Source organism: Artibeus jamaicensis, unplaced genomic scaffold, assembly GCF_021234435.1.
Source record: "Artibeus jamaicensis isolate MK-2021 breed Jamaican fruit bat unplaced genomic scaffold, CSHL_Jam_final contig_851, whole genome shotgun sequence".
Lineage (NCBI taxonomy): Eukaryota > Metazoa > Chordata > Mammalia > Chiroptera > Phyllostomidae > Artibeus > Artibeus jamaicensis.
Genome location: NW_026521986.1, coordinates 16,166,190 through 16,189,199, shown reverse-complemented (window position 1 = coordinate 16,189,199; position 23,010 = coordinate 16,166,190). Strand labels below are relative to the sequence as shown.

Here is a 23,010-nt window from a genome sequence, read left to right as displayed (position 1 = left end):
GCTGCCAGTCCTGGGACCACTGATCTAGATCCTTGCAGCTCAAAGTGTGGTCCTCTGACGGGCAGCATCAGCATCCCTGGGAGCTTGTTTGAAATGCAGACATTCAGCCCCACCCAGACCTGCTAAATCTGTGTTTTAATGGAAGCCCAGCTTAGTCCTTTACACATGCGTCTGAGAGGCACTGCTCTAGAAGGAAAGTGCAGAGAGAGATGAGAAAACAGGAGCTGAAATGGCAGCAGTCAGAGGCTTGACAACCCATCACTGGACCACTTCACCAGCCTGGCCTTCCTCTCACACCTGGGAAAGGAAAACATAGGAAGAAAATATCACAGGAGCTCTGCCACTATTAAGCCAGAGGCAGAACTAAGCAGAAAGAGTGTTTTGTGCCCTGGGCAGGGCTGCCTGGGAGCAGAGCGTGGTGACCTGGCCTGGAGAGAAGTGAGCTGCTGGCGGGAGCAGAGTCAGGCTCCAGGGAAACCAGGACAGGAGGCGCTCGTCTAGGGAAAATGTACATCGCAGCCCAGCCTAAGGTTTAATGTTTATTCTGCTGAGGGCTGACCTCGTCCTTCCTTTAGAAAAGAAGAGAAAGCCAAGCTAGTCCGTGCAGCTTCATAACCAGAAGGATGGGTTGGGGGCAGGGTGGAAGGAAAGGAGGTGAAAGCAGAGCCTTTTTGAGCAAATAGGCTCTTACCAAAATGTTTGCAGACAGAAGGCTCAGGGGAGTGAGCCTTCCACAGTTCCCCTGTGGCCAGCTGTCTGTAGCAGTGGCACCTGGTCACCTCTGGCATTCCAGGCCTCTGGTTAAATACAGGCCCCTGATCCAGCCCAGCAAACATTGCCCCTCCAACAGGCCAGGCTGCAAGAAACATACCCCTCGCTGGAGCTTTACTGGTTCTGTGAAGAACTGTCGGCTGACCAGTTCCCGACTTAGACCCCAGCTCCTCATGGCTGTGCCCTTAAGACCACTTAAGACTCAAGTGTCACTCCAAGTGACTCTGCAACACCTCCCATGTGCTAGCTCTGAGGGTCATTCCACACCTCTCCACTGGTCCTGCCCCTGAGGATCTGCCCTGGGGCCTGTCAGAGCTGCTTTCGTTTTCTGAGATGACATTAGACACTTGCATTCTCAATGCCCTGCAGCTGTGGCAGGAGGACCCTAGGGAGCCTGTCAGGCTGAAAGTGCCACCTCTGATGCTCCAGCTCTGAGGAAATGAACCTGGCAACCAAACAAGGCAGCTTTCCTAATGGAGGATGAGCGACATGGGTAGCTTCTTTAACACACAGATGTCAACATCCCTGCAAATAAAGCATTCCAAGATCCTAAATATTTGCATGTTTACTGAGCACTTACTACAAGCCAGGACATTTGCACTTACTGTTGGCTGGGAACATATCTGAGGGTATTCTACCCAATGGGCCACAGAGTTAGAACACCTCTCTCCTCCACCTGAGGAGCGGAAGGGAAAGAGCCATGTTGCCCCATCGAAAGAAGCCAACACCTGAGGTGACTAAGTATCCAAGTGTTAAGAGAAAATGCTTTTCAAAGTAAGTTTGCAGCACCCTCCTGACACCCTGTCAATGCTGGGAGAAACAAGTCACAGAACTTTACTGCAAAGCTCCAGACCCAAATGAATTCATGGCAAGTCTCACGGGACAGAGGAGGAAGTGGGACAAAGGTCCCATGCAGAAGCCCACACGAGCTCTGTGAACCACAGAGCAGACAGCCGGAGAGACGGCCTCCTGCAGCTCTGGGCTCCAGAGACGGCTCCATGCAGGCCGAGCAGAAAGCAGGGGCCAGCATTTGCACAGTAAAGATGCACTTCAGGCCAAGGGCACGGGGTGAAAAGACACCAGAGTGATTGCTATCTGTCGAAGAATTTGTCTGGTCTTTGTCCCTGGCTCCTGGGAGAAAACCTCTGACTCCCTGGAATTTCCCAGTAAAAGGCGTGTCTTTGACATTCACGTTGTGCCCCTTGGATCACACCTGAGTTCTTCCAGGTGACTCACATGTTCTCTCGAGTGTGGGAGGCACTCAGTAGTCAACAGCTTACTCCTCTCCTACTCTCAAATTGCCCTGCGCCCAAACTCTCCCGGCCCCTCTCCACTGCCTGGGTATCTGTTCTGGGTGCTTGGGCCCACGGGCAGCAGGCTGATGTTTCACATCCCAGGCTGGCAGGAAGCCAACCACTAAACCAAAAGTGAAAAGCAAGTAACCACTACCTTGAAGAAAAGGACATATGTATTTACTTCAGTAACTACAAAAGACACCATAAAATATAACATACAGTATGCATCCTCATGATTAATAGCAGATCTTGCAAATTATTCTCAGGTGCTTAGATACATCCAAATGGTCACTAAGAACAATTATTTCTTTCAGGAAATAAAGGGATTGCAAATTGTCTCTGGTCAGTGGAAAATCTGCTCATTGTATTAGGATTAATAAGAACAGAAACTAGGCTCAAATTCGGGGGTTTTCTGCCCCATGAATCGGGTAGAGTAGGATCAGAGAGACTCAAAGATAATCACTGTCCGAGAGCAAGTGTGCTCAGTGAGAGCTAGGACACCCTCCTGAATCTGGGGGGTGACAGCTCTGGGGTGTGACTGGCAAGGAGAGGGGACCTGTTCTCCAACAAACCCAGAGACCATACTCCCCTCCAACAAACTTGGACTTCCTACTAGTTAACAAAGGAAGGGTTAACGGAAGCCAGGGGACTCCAACCCGGCAGCCTCTGGAGACCGTGCAGCCCCTACAGACTGTACAGGCCCAGGAGTTACAGCCAGAGCCCGGGATGTCCCAGAAATAGGTGCAGAAGACCCCGCTGGGAGGGGGCAGCAGGCAATAAGGCAAAGCACAGAGTCTGGACAGGTGACAAGGAGGTTTCAGAGTGGAACCCTAGCCACAGTAAGTGAGGTTCAGTCTACAGTCTCCAGCACTGGGGCCATCAGATAAACCAAAGGGCTAAGTCAGGAAGCAATTAATAGGACAAGGCAGGTGCCTGGTCACTGGGAATTAGGTGAGAACCCAGGAGAACCAAAATCGGAGGTTTCAACTGAGCCCTGAGTTCTGGTCTTGGGCTTCTGAACAATTGCAAGCAAGGTCTGAGTCTTGGAACATGACAGAACCTACCAGAAGCCGGAAGTGGCCCCACAGTGGCAGGCAGGAGAAACACAGAGGCAAAAAGCCAAGCAGAACACAAGGGCACGTGGTGTCCAGGGCTACTCCTACCTGATGGCCAAAGTGGATTCACACCCAGACCGAGAACTGCTTGCCAACCCTGAGGGGGTCTCTCCGAACACAGCACATAAGACACCAAAGGGGTCCCTATGACAGCAGTGAACTCACAGCTGCAGCAGAGACTCGCTAAGGGGAGACAGACACCTCTGGGGAGTGGCGGGGCAAGGAGAGGGACCCTGATCTCCAGCAAGCTCAGAGACCACGCCCCCTCCCACAAAATCAAACTTCCTGCAAGTTAACTGTGCCCTCGGTGGCACTCACGGTCCATCCTGACACGGGAGGGACTAACGGAAGTGAGGGGACATCTAACCCAATGGCACCCTCGGGGAGTGGGAAAGCAGACTGTGCTGTCGCCCCGGACAAGGACAGAAACCTATAGCATGGTACAGTGTGTGGGCCCTGAGACAGGAGCTGCAGTGTGGGGCAGGAATTCCAGAAGCGGAGCAGGACGGTGCTCGGGGCCGTGACCATGGGCTCCAGGCCACCATGTGGCAGAAACAGGGCAACTGGTAGAGACGTGCCCCAAGAATGAGTGAAAAGACCCCTTGCCACCACAGAGCCCCCCCAAAAAGGGAAGGGGGCAGAAGGTCCACTCAGTGTGGAGCAGGCAACAACCAGCAAAGCAGGGCCAAGACCCAGCTGGTCAGCCTTAAAGCCTTCACCCGCAGAATGAGTTCATGAAGGTCGATCTGCCATAAGCTGAAGGCCTCGCTGAACGAGATCTGCGTCCTTCTGAAGAACGAACAGGTAGTCTTCTTATTGTGCCTGCAGGAAGGACAAGAAGAAAGGTGAGAACCAGAGATAAAGAGGCAAGAAACACTTGGGATTGTTTAGAAAAATGGAAGAGAGTGGCTTTGCCAGCTCCCCAGCCCCCGCCCCAGTGCACAAATCCTGGTCACGTGATCATACCACTGCCTATCAGGGACCAGAGGGACTCAGCCTTCCAAGTTTTCCGAGTTAATTTGATATTTGATAGTGGGCATGTGATACAGGTGGTCGACTCTCCCTTCACCAAGTAGTCGGAGAAAACGGCCCATTCCCTGCGTGGGCCGGATGGGCTGGGAGATGACGCCGGTGGAGGCCTCCCCTCTCCGGGGAGAGAATTTGGCCACAGCACGAGCCTGCCCACACCTGTGCCGCCCAGCACTCTCGCTCCTCTGTCACCACCTCCCTGAGGAAGTGCCCTTCCACTGTCCATCCACACCACAGGGGTGGTGAGGCATCTGAAACGACCCGAGATCCTGAGAGAGCCCAGAGTCAGCTGCCACCCTTTCCTGTGTCACAACCACACCTGTAGGGGAAAGAACACTGGCATCCCTGCCTCGCTGCCTGGCCACTGGCTTCCTGGCCAATTCTGGGGAGACAGGTCCCGGGACCAGGCAGAGGTGGAATGTGCATCAGGCCATCCTGGTCCCAAGCCCAGGGGACACTTGGGTGAGACTGAGACCTTCAGAAAACATTTCAAACTTTACTGAGGGTAAGAATCACTTGAAAAGCATGACTGAGAGGGTAAGGACCTAGACCCCACCATTTTCAAGTGCAGGTGGCCCTCTGGACCACCCAGAACACTGCCCCAAGGCATCGGCCAGTGTGCTGAAGCAGCTCCCTGCCCCTAAATTCCTGCAGGGAGATCTGGATATTGGGACACGGGGACAGGGCCCTGGGGACCAGTGGGAGAAAGTGGAGGGGAGCAGGACTCCTGGGGCTGGAGGGGCAGAGGGGCCGGAGCCCGCACTCACGTGGCCAGCGCTCTGATGCAGCAACGTGACATGTTGAGGAAGGAGCTGGCGCTGGCGCGGGTGCCCAGGGCGGCCTCGATGCCGCGCAGCAGGTCGTTGGTCTTGAAGATGAGCAGCATCTGGCGTGGCACGTGGTTGAGGAGCTGGCTGATCTGGGGGAGGTAGTTGGCCGCATTGTTGCGGATCTCCAAGTCCTAGAGCAGCCACAGGGAGACAGAAATAGTTGGTGTGGGAAATGGAGCCCAGGATGGCAGTACCCAAGCCTGTCACCTGAGGGGCTGTGAGGACACTCCAGGAGGGAGCTTCTGGCACAGCTGCCTTGGTGCTACTAGAAACCCTCCTGAAAGGGAAGCTTAGGACAAGACTTGACATTTGATGTCTGATGAACACCCATCCTCCAAGCCTCCAAACCAGTACCAACTGCGCCAACCTTCCCACCAACCATGCAATGAGGCTGGATCCTCTCAGCTTAGGTGCCCACCCCTGAGTTACTCTTCAAGGCTTCTTTACTGGCCACCAATTTCAGGTCAGCCTCAGAAGGAGCCCTGGAGGTGAGCATCGGCTGAGTCACGTCCCCCATCCCTTCAGCCAAGCCCAGGCTACTGCAGCTCACAGATCTGAGCTCCTGACCCCATCCAAGCTCCGAAGTCCTGCCCATACCCTGCACCATACCCAGCGCCCCTGCCGCCCACACAGCCCTGCCTATTGCTGTGCTCCCCTCGGAGCCCATCTCAGCCTATCCGTGCCCAAGGCCCTGATGCCCAGAACAGCATTCGGGGCTAGCTAGCCCTTGCCCATGCTGGGCTCTGGCTTCCCACTGTCCCTGAGCTCTCCATGGCTCTGGGCAGATGACTGCCCCCTACTAGAGTCCTGAGTGTGGCAGTGAGGCTCTGGTCCCTCCTTGGTGTCCAGAGAAACAATGAGAATGACAGTTGACAACAGCCAACACATACTGCACATTCACCGAGCGGGCCAGGCAGTTTGAAAATGCTTGTGTGTGTTAACTCATTGAATCCTCACACCAACCCTAACCAAGCAAGTGTGTTACCTGCTTTAAGAGGGGAAACTGAGACACTGAGAGCTAGAGTAACTTTCCTGTCGTCCACAGCTGGTGAGTGGTGTGTCAGGACCCCAGCTCTGGAAGTCCTGCTCCCAAGCCCACAGCCTCACCACCAGGCTACCCTGCCCCCCACCTCACAGTGGGCTACGTGAGCCTGGGCAAGTCCTTCCATCTTCTCTGAGCCAGTGTCCTCGCCTACAAACTGGCGCTGCCAGTACCCCCCGTGTTCACCTCCCAGCAACACCAAGAGGGCTATCAGAGATAAGGCATGGGGAGGTGCCCGGTGCCAACTGGAATCACAAGGGGTGCCCCCGTGCTGCCAAAGGCTGCACCGCCTGGCAGTGTTCCGCAGCAGAAGCAGAGCTCACTGCCCTTTGAGGAACGCGTGTGCACCTCTGATAGCCGTGCTGCTGTGGAATTTGAAACGCCCCTCAGGCAGGAGCCATCAGACTGGAACATCTCAGCACAGAGCCAGATGCCCAGAGGCCGTCTGCCTGCTCGCCACCTCCCACCACAGCTGGAGGTCACCCTGCCAGAGGGCTAAGCCCTCATCGAAGCCCCGCTCACCACAGGGACCCCTTTTAGCAAGGCAGGGACTGGCCTGGCAACAGCCCGTCTCGGGCCGAATGGAAGGCACCCGTGCCCACCCACACTGGCCTTCAAGACTGGACGTGTCCGGGTAAGTCGGGATGGTGAGTGTTGGCAGTAGACCCCACTGAACAGCCTTCCCCCCATTCTCCTTTGTAAAGAGAACCCCCTTTTTGTTCTTTTGGCCCCTTGGGGCTATGCTCTTCAGGGACGCAGGGCCCCTCCCTCGCCCCAGGTCACTGACTGATCTCACAAAATACCGGCTCTGAGCTTAAAGCCCCTGCTAAGTGACTGGTTTACACATGAACATGTGACATAATTCTGGCCAATAAGACACAAGGAGGAATCTTTTGGGGGGCTTCTGAGAAGGGTTTTTTTGTTCTTGAGAAACAATATATGAGAAGAGCCCTCACTCCTACCTCTGGTCACCACAGAATAAAGAGGTGAAGCTCGAACCCAGTGAGTCATCTTGGCATCACGAGAGGAGACCAAGATAATCACAGAGGAGTCGGCCCAGAGCCCGAGACAGTCAACCTGCGCCCACCCACCTCCAGGCTTCTTACATGGAGAGCACAGGTTCCTAACTGTTGAAACCACTTTTAGTTGGGAAACCTCCTCCTTGATACAATGTTGCAGGGTCCTTGAATTCTAAGTTAGACTAGGACTCAGAAAAGTGGGCCCTTACATCTCAGAGACCAGGCTCGCCAAGAGTGGCTAAGTTTATTCTCTACCTGGGTTTTTGTCCAAAGCGAGCGAATGTTGTCTATGTCTCCAGAACCTACACAAACGCCTCTCTGCTGGACCTGGCCCCAGAACAGCAGAGACCTTATAAAAGATGGACCAGACAGAATGCCCACGGTTCAGGTCCTCACCGACGAGTCAGAGTTCATGTAGGTACAGGAGACGGAGTATAAGGTGCTTGCACATGTGCGACACAAGTATTAAGGGATCGCTTTTGGCAAAGGTATGAGGACAGGCTTCCTGGGCCGGTGCTCTGGACTGAATTGTGCCCCCACAAAATCCCTAAGTTCTAACCCCAGTGTGATTACTTAGAGGCAGGGTTTTTAAGGAGGTAATTAAAGTTAAGTGAATTTATAAAGGGGTGGGGCACCTAATTCAACAGGACCGATGTCCCTGTGAGAAGAGGAAGTGATGCCAGGAGTGCGCACACAGAAGGCAGGCCATGCGAGGACACAACGAGGAGGCGGCCATCTGCAAGCCAGGGAGACAGCCCCCTCCAGAAGCTGGCCCTGATGATACCTTGCTACGCACTCGAGCTCCAGAACCGCGAGAGAACACAGTTGTGTTGTTAAGACACCCAGCTGGAGGCATTCTGTTATGGCAACCCAAGCAGACGACTACAGGAGCATTCATGCTGGGTCTTTACCAATGAATAAAAATGCAAAAATAAAATTCAAACTTAGTTAATAAAATCAGATATTGTCTACTGAGTACCCACTTGGGCCAGGTGACCCACTTGTGCACTCCTGTGGCTGTAAATACCACCTGTCTGATAAGGACTCCCAAATTTCCCTCAAGCTTGGACCTCCTCTTTGAGCTCCAGGCTTAAGAGCCCATGACACCTCTACCTGAATGCCCGAGAGAACTGCTGACACTCCCAACCCCAAATGCAGCCTTCTCAAAGCCTTCCCTGGGCCAGAAAGCAGCACCACCCTCCCCTGCCCTGTGATTCACCCCAAAGGGCTATGACGCGACTTTTCATCCTCTTGACATCCAAGCCGACAAAAAAGCCCCTCAAATGTAAGTCCACCTGCTTCTCTCCACCTCCGTTGCCATGAGCGTAGTCTGAACCCCCAGCACCTCTCCACGTGGAGCTCTGCCCCAGCCTCCTCGCTAATCACCCCATTCCTCATCTTGCCCCACTCCGGGGAGATGCTTAAAATGGCAAGTCTGAGCATGTCCTTCTCCTGCTTAAAGCCTGTCGAAGGCTTTGCTTTGTACTTAGAATCCAAACTTCTTCCCATGGCTTATACGCCCAGAGCGATGCTCTCTCTGCTTGGTGCTCAATTCTTCTCACTCCACCACCCGCCCCCACACACTCCGGACCTCAGCGAGCTCTCCCGCCCCCAGGCCTTGGGACACTGTGCACTCTCCGCCTGGGATGCTGCCTCCCAGCTCTTCCTGCGGCTGGCGCCTGTCTTGTCCTCCAGGCCCCATTTTAAATGTCAGCCCCTCGGGGCTCTCTCCTCTGAGCACTCCATTTCTGGCACCCCCAACACAAGCTTGTTCCCTCCTGATACGTACAACCTGCAATTATTTCATTTACCTGTTTGTTCGCTGGTTTACTATCTGTCTCCCTCAACCACAGTGCAAATTACAAAGGAGGACTGTTTGTCCACTCACCGCGGGGTCCTCGGCACCTAGTCCAGGGCCCAACGAAAACAAATGTTCGCTCAGTGAATGAGCTTCAGGAGCTGTGGACAGCACTTCTCATGCACCATCAGTAAAGCAGAAATTTCCATCCTCATTCAACAGAGGAGGGAGGCTGCCTGTCTTCTTCTGAGAGGACAAGCTCTAAAGCTGTGTAGGCCTGGGGCGGTTGGTGGCCATCTTTGCCACCAAGCTGCTGGAGAATGATGGAAACTTGGAGGAAAGCAGAACCAAGAGATGGCAACAGGTGCCCTCTTCAGTGACACCTTTTGACACTCTAGATCTAGCTATTACTAAAGCCATCTGCTACAAGGCAGCTTACAGGGCAACCCCCTGAGGCCCAAAGAGGTGACAGGAACTACCAAGGTCATGCCACCAGGAAGAGCGGGTGTTGGAACTAGAACCCAGGACTTTCCTACTGCACAAGCAGGACCCTGTCCCTTGTGGTTCGCCCGAGCCCATTCCCACACGGACACCAGCAAGTCTGCCTCAGCCTGGCACACTGTCAGGCTGGGAAGGCAGAAGTCCATTCCATGGTGGACTGAGAGGCCAGGGAGGGAGGGAGCTGAGCCAGGAAGAATGCAAGAGTCCCTGTGGTGGGGCAGAGGTGAAAATGAGTGCAGGGAGGAGATGTCACTCGGATGGGTCTCAGCCCAGACACCACAGAACTACTATCTAGTTCTGATGAAGAAATGAACTAAAAAGCCGTTTCACTAAAAACTCCGTAGAGCAACAGGACAAGAGACAGTGCATGAGAACTGAAGCACACTCCCCAGTGGGGTGCCCCAGAGGAACCACACAACGGAGACAGTCCCCAGGAGGAGAGAGCAGAAGTGGCGCGAGGCGTGTGTGTGAGACAGTCGCTGGGGACTCCCAGAGGCCCTGGGACAGAGCTCTGTGGGAGCCTGAAGTCGTGTGTGAGCAGGTTGCAGGGAAAGCCTCAGGAATCCGATCACATGATTCATGTGACCTGTTTGAACTCCAGGTTGATAAGAAGGGCAGGAATGGGACATTGCTCCCTGTCCCTCCTTCTGTCCAGGGACACTGTCTCTCCTCCCCTCCCTCCTCATCCGGTGTAGCTCCCATTCTGCCCACAAGCCCCACCAGGCATAACCTCAGACCCTGGGTAGGAAGGGGTCCAAAGGCCATCCCTGGTCCTGCCCCTTCTCTTCAGGTGAAGGCAAGGCCAGGAGGGGGCCACCTACCTCAGTGGCACTGACTGGAGCTTGGCTGATGCCCCTGTTGACCGAGTTCCATGAGCGGGCAGTCAGCATGCAGGCGAACAAGGGGTAGAGGTCGCCAGCTCCCAGGCGCTGGCTGTACTTCTTCACCCTCTTCATGTCAGTCCAGATCAGCGACTGCCAGAGGTGGCAGTAATCCAGGCGGAACTCTTCCGTGAGGACCTGTGGTGCAGGGGGCAGCCGTCACCACATCCGAGCCTCCTCTCCCTATTGAAGACCTAGTCCCTGGCTGGATGACCACTGTGAACGGGATGGATGAAGACTGTGGCTCCTGCACAACATCTGCTTCCCTCTCAAAGTTCAGCCATCCTTGAAGGTCCAAGTTCAAAGCTACTATTTGGCCAGCCTTGGTCCTAAGTGGCAGAAATTACCAAATGCCCACCAAAATTGCACACCCCATGTCCCTAGATAGATGCGGTCTTGAGCTGGAGCTCCGATGGAGAGAATGTGGCAGGAGCTCCACTTCCAGACCTGGCCCGTGCATGCTCCTCCGAGGCCTGATCCCTTAGGCCAAGGAAGGCCTGGGAGGTGGAGCCTCAGTGAGACCGGGCTTTGGTCTCCTTCCCCTGCCAGAACTGGCACGGGAGTGAGTGTTAGACATCTGCTGTGTCTGGACCATCATTTGTTTGGGAGCTCCGTGTGACAGCAGCTGGCCTATCTTAAACTAATGTGTCCAACAGCAATGAACCTTTGAAAGGCGGCCAAGATTTGGGGATGTGGAATTAGGGCTCTGAGAGAAGGAGCAAGAAACCAAAGGGAAGACCTCCCCAAGGACCATCTGCCTCCTGGAATCAAACCAGACCCTGGGTCCCAGGACTGGCAGTAACTCCCCAACTTCCAGGTGGAAGTTGTGGCTCATCTGAACTAACTGCATTCCAGAGGACAGAGCCCCTGTCAGTTCCCAGCCCCCTTTCCTGCTACACACCCCCTCCTCACTGGGGCTGGTGGGACTTCCTCATCAAGTCCCAGTTCATCAAAGGACAGCTCGCGCCCAGGGTCTGGGCTGACCTGGGCTCCCCAGGAAAACATGGCTGTTTTACAGCTAACAAAGCACTTTCACATGTCCAGGTACATTCCCACGTGCTCCTTACAGCAGCCCACAAAGGAAGCATTACCAACCTCACCTTACCCTGCAGGAAGCTGAGGCTCAGAGAGTGTATGACTGTGACTTGCATGAAATGACAGCTCTGGAGACAGGACAGGGCCTCTCCGGACCCCTGGGCCATCTGCCTCCTGTTTCTGTAGCCCATAGGGGGGACCAGTGGGCTCCAAGCTGGGCAGGACTAGGCCCTGGGGCTGGCTGCGTGGGAAAAGACTCTCCTACCTGGTAGAGCCCATGGTCCAACAGGACAATCTCCGCCTTTCCCGTGTGTGGCTGCTTCCGCACCAGCACGTTGCCCGGGTGGGGGTCACAGTGCACAAAGCCATTGACAAAGATCATCTCACTATACATCTTGCCCAGGTGGCGTGAGATCTGGAAGAGAAGGGAGATGAGTGGGGGCTGATCGGCAAGAACACCTGTCTCAGAGACGTGTACTCTGGTCCCTCGATCTGGTCGCTGTCAAGAGGAAGGCCAGAGGGACCAAGTGGGTCTGAGTTTGTGAAGAGGGACCAAGTGGGTCTGAGTGGCCATGGTGAAAGTGAAGGTTTGAGACTGCAGGGTCCTTGAGTTTAAACTAGAAGCTGCGTTCTCATCCAGTTCCCTTTAACTTCAGCTGCACATCAAAACCACCTAGAACCCAGAAATGTTGTGGGCGGTACCCAGGCATCAGTATTGTAAGTTCCCATGGTGATTTTAATACATGCCAAAGTAGAAGAACCGCTGCTTCTAGTTTTCTTGGTGGCTGCAACACCCACCTCCCACACCTGCCCCTCCACTCTGCCCCGATTTTTCTCTTCCCCATTTCTATTATCAGTCCCTTTTCATTGTTTTCCCCAAAGTTGAATGTGGGCTGGAAATCTGGGTTGGAGGAGTCAGTCCACATGTTCTCCCTCCAAAGAGTAAGGCTAGGGAACTGAGGACCGGGAACAGGTGACCCCACCCACTCCAGGCCAGTCCCAGGAGGACCCAGAGTCATAGGCCCTTCTCCTCTCTCCCCGCAGGCCCCTTTCCCTACACTGCTCCTATCAGAGCCCAATGCTGATCTGATTTATGATGTCTGCACAGAAGAAATGACACTGGAGAGGCCGCTTAAATCATCCTGTCACTGCTGCTATCCCTGCCGAGGCGCTCTTCTTATCTCTGCTCCCTTTTTATTAAAGCTAAAAGCCTCTTCCCAGCTAGGGAGCAACTGCTGAATAGAGCCAAACCTGGGTCCACAGATGTCTGCCAATGGGTTTCCACGGGACAAAGAGATGCTCAACCCAGGAAGCGAATGCCCAGGACACGGCCCTTGGCATTCCTCTCAGCGTCAGCTGGACCCAATGGTCACTCACAAACATGCCCCAGCCAGCGGAGGGAAGCTGGGCTCATCGGGTGGGGAACACAAGATTGGTGTCTAAAGATAAAGACTCAAGTGCTTTCCTTGGTCTACAGTTTCTTGCACCAAGTCCAGCCTCCCTCCCTGATCTCATCTTGTACAATGACACTCCAGTCACACTTGTTTTCTTTCTCTTCTTCAATGATCCCCATGCCTTCCTACCTCAGGGCCTTTGCATGTGATATTGCCTTTGCCAGGACTGTTCTTCCCATCTCCATTCACCTGGTTCACTCCTCTCTTTCCTCCCATCCCAGCTCAGCATCTCCTCCCTAGAGAAACCTTCCCTGACCTTCCAGACTAGATGAGGTCCTCCTACCATATACTCTCACAGAATGTTGTACTTTATTTTCATGGCACAAGCACACTATTTATGTCATGAGATGATTACTGACCGTCTAGCCCACTATCATAAACTCCAAAGGTGGCAGGGACTGGCTGTATTTTGTTAAACAGCTTCACTGGGGTGTAATTCACATCCCATAGGCTGACTTTACTATTCATCCACTGGCCTGCAGTAGGCCAAACATGTGGGTATAGGACTCTGCCTTTAACATAAATGAGACCTTTGTGTCTATGTTTTCTGTGGGGTTCTTTTTTTTTTTTTTTTTTGAGATGCTATGGTTCCTGCCTCTATGCTCTTCCTACCCCACCAATTTCCCCCGAATCCCAACCAGTTATAATTGGGCCCCAAATCAATGAAGAATAACCCTATTCTAGTAGCAACAGATATCATCCTTTTGAGAAGGCACAATTATAACCCCACTTTGCAGATGAGGAACTGAGACACATTGAGGTTTAACTTCCCCAGAGCTACCTGGCTAGAAAGGGGTAGAGCCAGGATTCAAACCAGGTGTGACCCCACAGCTTCCTAGTAACCATCAGTCTGTACTGGTTCCCACTGACTTCTGCACTCAACTGAACTTTGTGACTTTAAGCAAGTTGCTCATACTCTCAGCTTCAGTAAAATGGAAATAATAGCAGTGCCACTCACAAGGGCTACCGTAGGGGCAAGAGAGAACATCACGGTGCTCGGAACCTAGTGACCTCCCATCGGTGCCCCTGTTGTTCCTGATCCCTTACAACACTCCTGGGAGGGAAGCCCACCATTGTGCCTTTTTAAGAGATGAAGAAATTGGGGTCAAAGAGCTTGTCTGAAGCCCAGCCGCCACACCAGCTCCCTGGCTCCTGACATTTTCCTCAGGTGAAATGAATACCCAGTGCTCAGCACCGCTGGCATTTGGAGCAGGACTTTGGACCGGTCAAGTTCTCAGACTCGGGCTGGCCTGTTATGGGTTCCAGAGCTACCATTTCCTGTAACCTGGAAGGGGGCTCCAGCCACAGCCGGTCCTGGGAGAGCCTGCGAGTCCTACCTCTGTGCCTCTGGGAACCCCTTTCGTTAGGCACTTTGGAGCTCTGCTCTGAAAGGCTGTGTTTGCCAAACCAATGGCGTTTATTAAGTAATCGTTCATTTTTATTTGTCAAGGATGCATATAAGGTCCATCAGGGCTCCTGATCAGCCCAAGATAAGCAGCGCAGCCAGACCGCGCTGACGGAATTCCAGCCAAAAGCAGAGATATGACATTTCATTTAGTCTGGGCAGACCTGTCATGGGGAGATGTATGATCTCCCTTAAGCTTCCTGAAATACTGCTTGATCGCTCTGGGCCCCCTATTACCACACTGAAAGATGGCCCCAGGGGGTCTGGGGACTCAGGATGGGGGAGTTCTTGCCCATGAGAGCGAGCTGCTGTTGCTGGAGGAGGAGCAAGTATGGCCCACTGCAGCTTGTACACACATGAGCAAAGCACCCAGAGTGGCCCTTCAACACCCCGTCTGTCTGCCCAGACCTGCATACCTTTCCACCTAGGGGCTGCTCTTGATGTTGACTTTAACCAGACTTTGCCAGGATAGCAGGTATGCTAGGCAAAGACAGGACGGAGAACTAGCCTATGCACCCAGCTTCACTCTGGAGCCATCTTGGTATTGCCACTTAGGGTCTGGGTGAGCTTCGGGACAAGTCACCTCCCTTCTCAATCCAGGTCTAAGTTTCCTCAGCTGTTCAGTGGTACTGACCCTATCTGCTCTTCTTCATCCCAGGGAAACCCCAAGATTCAAAATCAAAATGTGGTCACACATGGGAAGGCACCTTTATGTACCATATCACAACTGTGTGTGTTTGTAACAGGATAGCTAATTATTTTAAACTTGGAAAAAAGATACCTGCTATCACCTTCAAAGTGTAATTTTCAAAAAGTTAAAAGCATGACCCTCGTTCAAATATAGAATGAACATGTGTTAAAACCAGAGACATGGAAATAAGGGACAAACAGTGACCAGAGGGGAGTGGGTAGGGGGGAAACAGGGGAAAGAAGGTAAGGGGTGTCAAGGCACATGTATAAAGGACCCAGGGACAAAGACAAGGAGGGGGAGGATTGAAATGTGGGAGGTGGGGGGTGTGTAGGACAGGGGAGAATGGGGGGGGGAATGGGGACAACTGTAATTGAACAACAATTTTTTAAAGCTTTAAAAATTTATTTAGCTCATCAGTAAAGGACCAAACATGAAGGTAGAGTGGCTCAAAGAGAATATTTATAGATATTTAAACAGGAATAAAAGCCTAAGATTCCTGAATTAGATACAAAACTGGTTATTGTCCTTCAAGGCAATAAGAAAATCATAACCTTAGAGGGTTCTCATAACCTTACAGGACAGAAATTACTTGCATCTCTACTGGATAAGATCTACAGGTTGACATATGACTTCAATCTAAGCCCTTAATTAATTTTTCAACAGCAAAGTCCAACAAAAGTACATTCCTCTAAATATTAAAAAATCCTCAGGGGAGCTGGTTAAACAATGCTCAAAAATGACTTTAAAAACACAGTGCGTACTCCTGGCTTTATTTCTAAATTTTGGGTACAAAAGAATTTTAGTACAATTCATTACATTTGTCAGAATTGAACTAAACAGTCTCTGGGAGCCAATTTGCCCAGAAAAGGGCAGCCAGTTCCCTCCAACTCACAAAGACATCGAGGGTCCCAGGAGACATCTAAGGCCATCGCTGGGCACACAACCCTCTCTGCTACCCCTTCAATAATACTTCAGCTATGCCTCATGATGAAGAACAAACAATTGACCTTTTGGCTTTTGGCTTCTGGATTCTGGCTTGAAGGAGGCCTAGGAGCAATTTTCTTTGGTTGTCCCAAATCCAGGTTTATTCGACACCAGCCACCTCCACCATTCTGCCAAAGCTTGGCCCCAAAGAGATCAAAGTTGTACACCTAAGGTGCACCACTGGGGAAGTTGGTGCCATGTCTGCCCTGGCCCCCAAAATTGGTCCCCTGGGCCTCTCTCCAAAAATGGTTGGCAATGACATCACCAAAGCAACCGGTGACTGGAAGGGTCATGGGATTACAGTGAAATGGACCCTTCAGAACAGACAGCCAAGACTGAGATGTACCTTCTGCCTCTGCCCTGGTGATCAAAGCCCTCAAAGAACTGTGAAGAGACAGAAAGAAGAAAAGTAAAATGACCGTTACACACAGTGGAAATATCACATTTGAGGAGACTGTCAACACTTTCTGACATAGGTAGCACCATGTCAGGTGGAGAGATCTTCAGCTAGAGAACTCTCTGGAACCCTAGAGAGATCATGGGGAATGCGTAGTCTGTGAGCTGCAATGTGGACGGCCACCACCCTAGTGACATCATAGAGGACACCAGCAGTGGTGCAGTGAAATGCCCAGCTAGGTAAGGACTACAAAGGAAAGTGTTTCAATTAAAGTCCCTTGACAACCAAAACAAACAATTGAAATTAATGCTGCAATGAACATGGGCGGGGGGCAGGTATCTCTGCAAGATAATTGATTTCATTTCCTTTGGATGTACCAGGTCTGTCCGGAAAAAGTCCAGCCATTATCAATCTAACAAGAATAATTTGCATGTTACCCATGTAACCTGGCAGCCAAGGAAAGTGGGCTGGAATGTACATGTGTGAACAATGACGACTTCACTGTACTAGTCAGTGTGGGTGATTGAGTGAGCATGTGTATTGTGTGGCCATTACATTCAAAGTGACTGAGCGAGTACAGCAAGAATCTCCACCAAATTTTGCATGAAGCTCCATGGAACATTCCTCCATGGAAACTATTCAGATGATTCAGAAGGCCACAGCTATGGGCACCGGTGACTGGTAGCTTCAACACGACAACATGCCCACTTGTACATTACGTCTCATGCAGATTTTTAGCAAAATGTCAAGTTACCCAGGGGACTCGGCCACCCTACAGCCCAGATTTGGCCACCTGCAAATTTTGGGATTTTCTCAAAATGGAAATCACATTTGAAAAGGGAGAGATTTCAGACTGTCAATGAGATTCAGGAAAATATGACAGGGCAGCTGACGGCAACTGGGAGAATTGTGTGAGGTCCCAAGGTGCCTCCTTTGAAGGAGACTGAGGCATCCTTGTCCTATGTACAGTGTTTCTTGTATCTTCCTTAATAAACGTCTCTAGTTTTCATAGTACACAGCTGGATACTTTCTGGACAGGGCTCATACAGACCCAGAAGTACGACTGTTGGATCATATGGTATCAATAGTTCTATTTTCAGTTCTCTGAGGAACCTCCACACTGTTTTCCATAGCGGCTGCACCAACTTACTTTCCCACCAAACAGTGCAGAAGGGCTCTCTTTTCTCCACACCCTCTCCAACGCTTGTTATCTTGTGTTTCAATAATAGCCATTCTAATAGGTATGTGGTGATCTCTCGTTGTGGTTTTGACTTTTATTTCCTTGATTAGTGACGTCGAGAACCTCTTCATGTACCTGTTTGGCCATCAGTATATCTTCTCTGGAAAATGTCTCCTCAGTTCCCTAAGGCTTCCCCTTGCCCTGGTAACCGCAGTATCTACATAAAGGCAGGAAGTGACACCGTCTTAGAACGGGGAAAAGCTACCATTCCGTGCCAGGTGCAGTTCAGGCACAGTGCAGGGACTCCCAGCCACCCTGTGCAGTAGACAGGGAAAGGAAGCAAGACTCCAAAGGGAGAGAAGCTTGGTCCCCTGGCCATCAGTTTGGAACACCAGGATCCGAACCCAGGTGGCCTCACTCCAGGGGACAAGCTCTCAACCACCAGGACATCCTGCCTTTCCATTTACAGGGAAGTTCTACCAAAATCCTCCAAAGGTCCCACAGCATCCAAGAAGTCATTGCATTTGGAGAAGAATCGAGGGGAAATCCAAGGCCGTTTGTCTAATAAAAAACACACTGCTAACTAAAGCCACAGCACAGCAATTTTTAGAAAAGTCAGTGACAAGCATTTTAATTGTTCCATGTAAAAAAAATTGTACTACTCACATAAGTAATTTTGGTAATTATGCAGTGGCTTTATTCTCTAATGGTAAGGAGGGGGGAAGACAGGAATCTATAAAAGTGGTGAGTAAAGAATTAATTTAGTAAATAATATGTAAATCAAGGAGTTATTTTTAGATTTTTCTTAAAACTTGAGTTGGCTGAAAGTACTTCACTTATTCTGTAATTGCCTAGATTAATTTATTCCCACCCCCAAGGGAAAATCTATTTATGTTTTGGGGGCAGGGGGATGTCATGGAAGCAGGGCCAAGATCTCTGAAAGAAAGAGGAGGTTGGTGTTGCAGGACATTAATAATCACATAAGTGGCCCAGTATTAAGCATAAGGAGGTTGATAATTCAATCTCCCAGTTTTTGCCCAGGCTTCGTCAGGCAGACCAACAGCCTGAAAGATCAGACCAGACCACAGCCTAAAGCATTTTCCTCTCCCACCCCTCTTCCCCCCAGGAACCGCCCCTGGGGTACATAAACCTCGATTACTTGCTGCTGCCCAGCCCACAGCCACATCTATGCATGGAGGGGTCGATCTTGGACTAACAAACGCTGGGTGAAAACCCCGAACGTGAAGGCACCGGGGGCCTCTTCAGCCACATGTGATGTGGGAAGGAGTCAGGTGCTGAGTTCATTATTACAGGAAGCCAGAAGTACTCTAGTTTTGCAGCGTCTGGGTGCTGGTGAAAGCCTCTCTAGATGAGGCGTAAACAGGGACATCACCTGAGAGCCTCCAAGGGTCCTCGTCGCCAGAGGGACTGGGAGTGGGTCCCCAGGGCCATGACTATGGGGAGATGCGGTGAAGGGAGGAACAACTGTAGACATCTGACATTCCCTGCCTCGGGCAGCAACGCACCCCAAAGAACTCTTTCCACATCTCCCTCCTCACCTGGGCCCATACAAAAAAGGGGAAAGGGTTTCTTTCCTACACGTTTCCCCTCCTTCTGGCAGGTATTTTCTGTGGGCCGAGGGTCAGAATCCCAGTGTGGTAACGTGTTGAGCAGGTACTGTGGGTACTGCGCCAGCTGCTTCCTGTGTCTGTCATCAAACGGCCCTGCAGGTTGCTCTTGTACCCTACTCCACAACAAGCAACTGGAGCTTCCAAAGGATGACCAGCTCCGCCAAGGAAGGAGGCACAGCTGGTAAGTGGCAAAGGCAGCACCAAACCCAGGAAGGCTGAGTCCAGGGTGACACTGGTCCCCACTCCTGGCAGCCCTGCTACTAGGAAATGAATCTCCAGGAACTCATCCTGTGCCCTCAACTCCCCCCAACCCCAATATCCCTGAGCCTCTCAAGATGTGGTCCAAGAAGTTATGGAGGGATGATGACGGAAGGTGTTTTCTTTGTAGTGATTTCCGTAACTAGGGTGTGCGTGCCTCTGCAGCTTCTTTTCCCTGGTCTTGGGAGCACCTCCCACCACAGAGCCTGAGAAATCATCAGTAGGAGATGTGCTGAGCAAAAGAGAAACGTCTTATTCAGTCCTTGGTGGCACAGGCCAGGCAAGGGGAAAAAACTCTAAGGAGGTGGTAAAGGGAAGCCACCACACGCTCAATCAATGAGCATCACTCACAGACAACAGAGGTGGGTGGACAGGAGGGGAGCAGAGAAGATTCTCAAAGATTCTTTGGAGGGAGACATGCCTCTGTGAATAATAACCTCACGGATTATAAATGACTTTTTTTTACAGAACTTCACAGCTTGCAAACGATCCTGTGATGTAAGCATTGTGATCCCTCCAACTCTACAAATGAGGGACTCAGACCCAGAGAGGATGCAGCTGAGGGTGCCTGGCACCCTCTGAAAACAGGAATTGGGGGCCCGGAACAGGAGGATTAGTGGAAAGACTTTCAGAGTAAGAACTAAGCCCCTAGGTCCCCTCCTAACCCTGACAGAAGTGAAAGGACAACAGCCTCTGGAGGCCATGCCACGTACCAGGAGGGCCATGGAGAACAGAGGGCTGAGTCAAAGTCCACATAATGACCACCGGGTGCCCCCCACCCTCCTCTCCCAGCTGGCTCCCAGGCCCCTGGAACAGACAGGCTGGAGTCTTCGCAAGCCCCCCATCCCTGCACCCATCCCCATTCTTCACAGACTGCAGATGGCTGCCCACCAGGCCTCCAGTCCCCATCCTGCCAACCCCAAACTCAAGACTCTGTCACCTTTCTCGGAGCTAATTTCACACAAATTCAATTGGGCCTCAGCCCAGGCTGGGTCTTAAATACACACTCACTGAAATCCAATTAACCTTCGATAAAGGTCCCGCAATCAATAGTCGCCCTGTGGTTGGAGGAGGCTCCATCCGGCCTGGGAACATGTGCTCTTGTACGACCTTTTCTTTTAATGAAATAAATGACAGTCACTGTCGCTAGCTCTTAAAGTGACTGGCAAATATGATCATCAGGTCAGGCCCTCCATAATATCTGCTTCTGAGCTCAGAAATACAGGGAAACAGGGGCCCCTGCGGGCAGCTGGCTCCCCATGTTCCCATGTTCCCTGGCAGGTGAGGACACCTGGACATTGCTGTCTTGTACCCAGAGGTGCAAAACATCAGGCACCCAGGCCCTCTGGCCTTGTGGCAGGTGATTCCTGAACTTCACTGAGCATTAGATCCTACCTGGAGAGTTGGTTAAGATGCAGATTCTTCAATCCTTCCCAACCCAGATTCTGCTTAGTCGATTTGGGGTGGGGCCCAGGAATCTGCATTGTTAAATAAGCCCCCTAGTGATTCTGAAATAGATGGCTCAAATTCCTACTCCCAGCAAGATGGGAATCATTCCTCTCTCAAATATCCAGCTAACCCAAAACCTTCAATAAAAAAAAAAAAAATTGAGGCCCAGAGAGGAAGATTTATCCAAGATCACACAGTGAGCCACTGGCAGAGCTGAAGTTTGAACCCAGGTCTCATTTCCTAACCTGGCACTCCCCTACCCTACCCCCCTAGGATTTGGCCCTTGTCACTCTTATCTGTCCCTTATACTTCCCTCCCCAAGGAACACAAGGAACACACATAGCCAGGCTGTTCTCAGGAGGAAGAGTCACCAGGGATGGGCTCCCTGAGTCCCACAGTCCTAGGGAGACTTAAGAACCTCAGAGAAACTCAGAAACGTGGCTTCTTTCATACTCTGTGTGCATGCTCATACCCACGCATGCACACCAGTGGCCTTCCATGAGGCCTGTGGCTTTGACATTGGTTGGTAAGAGGCATAACAGATTGATTTCTACAAAGCAGGGCCCATTGCTGGTCTACTCCCAGCATCGCCAATGATCCGCCACAACACAGAGAGGCACATGGTCCACAGCCCCCTGGCCAGCTGGGTTTTCTGTGGAAGTATTTCATGGCATCATCTCAGAATACCAAAGAGCTTCCTAGGTCATACAGATGCTAGACACTGGGGCAGGCAATTAAGGGATTAAGCAATTGATCCTTAGAAATTCCTAAGGAATTAAGACAACTCAGTATTAGGTAAGGGTGAACCCACAGACCAATGGAAGAGAACAAGCTTCCAAAAGAGCCACAGCTGACTGATGACAAAGATGCCAGCCCTAAAAGACGATTCAGTATGACTCCATTTACCTGAAGTTCAGTAATGAGCAAAAGTGACCTGTGGTGTCAGAAATCAAGGTGAGGGTATCGACTAGGAGGCGGCATGAGGGAGCCTGCCAGGCGGTGGAAATGACTTGCACAGTTACTGGCTGTGACTGCTCGGTGCACCCACTGAAAACTCACTGAGGCGGACCGTTCGGATCCGGGCCCTACCTGAGTCCGGCCTGAGTCTCTGACTCTTCATCAGCAAGTGGGGACAGTGAGACCTCCCTCCTAAGGTCCCAGTGCAGAAAGGGCAGAAAGGGCCTGTCACAGGGAGTCATCGGTCAGCCAACACCCATGTGAAAGGAGGCAAAGGAGGAAAGGACAGAGCCCCAGATGATACTAACAATGAAAACAACAATAATCACCTAGTTACCGATTCTGAGCACTAACCATGTTTCAGGCATTATCTAAGTCCTGCTGGTGCACTAACTCAGTCCACACATCTCTCTCCAATGGGACAATGTTTGCATGGAACAGTTGAAATGACCCTTGACATAAGCTGCGGGGAGAAGGGCTGCAGTCAGATACTGCCTGGGCCACCAGGTAAAGTCTTTCAGCCAGTCCTCCAGCTCCTGCCTTGCGGGGTTACTGATGTGGCCATTGACGGGTGGCCCAGATTCCATTGCAGCCCAAGGCCAGTCACTGGGAGGGAGATGGAGAAGGTAAAGAAGAACACACACAGCCCAACCTGGGTTCAAATCCTGACTCTGCTTCTGCTAGGTGTGTGATGTTGGGAAAGTGGTTTAGGCTCTCTGAGCTTTAGCTTTCTCATCTGTGCATGGGGTTAATAACACATTCTCAATGGGACAGTGTTAAGGAGTAGAGACCACATGTGTCACATGCTTGACACATGTTAGTTGCATATAATTATTACTGTTATTGTTACTGTTTTCCCAAATCACTCTGATATCGCTTGCCCAACTATGTATGTTCACAGAAAACCAACACTCTATGCCAGCCCTGCCTCATAGAAGCCACCCCAGAGCATAGAAGCCAATCTGTATTAATAATTCAGACTAATTCGCAGTATGTCAACAGAGGCTCCACTCTACACAGAACATGGATCTTGTCTGCCCTGTGGAGACAGGAGCGGGTAAGACCCCGCCTTGGTGCCCACCAATTTTGACCACCTCCAGCCCGGCTATCCCCTCTTACCAAGCACCTCACTCAGCCACAAACAGGCAGCTATACCAGAGCACGTATTTATTTGTATTGTACTTGTCTTTGAAATCAAAGCTACCCCTGGTTAAATGCCATTACAGCCTGAGCTCACTGGATCCAAAGAGTTTAATGGATTTGGGGGCACTGCCCAAATGAAAAATCC

The 23,010-nt window shown here is 51.6% G+C and overlaps 1 protein-coding gene across 3 annotated transcripts in view; it reads right to left on the bottom strand.

The window, feature by feature from the left end:
• Window positions 1-2,221: 2,221 nt before the first annotated feature.
• The window catches only part of ADCK1 (aarF domain containing kinase 1), a 111,991-nt gene continuing 91,202 nt past the window's right edge, over window positions 2,222-23,010 (bottom strand). For all 3 annotated transcript variants that reach the window (XM_037145271.2, XM_053673287.1, XM_053673286.1), the window contains 4 exons: window positions 11,582-11,731; window positions 10,222-10,419; window positions 4,978-5,171; window positions 2,222-4,003 (listed from right to left, as the gene is read on the bottom strand). In XM_037145271.2, the coding sequence (XP_037001166.2) occupies window positions 3,832-4,003; window positions 4,978-5,171; window positions 10,222-10,419; window positions 11,582-11,731 (714 nt within the window). In that variant the 3' untranslated portion in view covers window positions 2,222-3,831. The remainder of the gene's footprint in view (window positions 4,004-4,977; window positions 5,172-10,221; window positions 10,420-11,581; window positions 11,732-23,010) is intronic.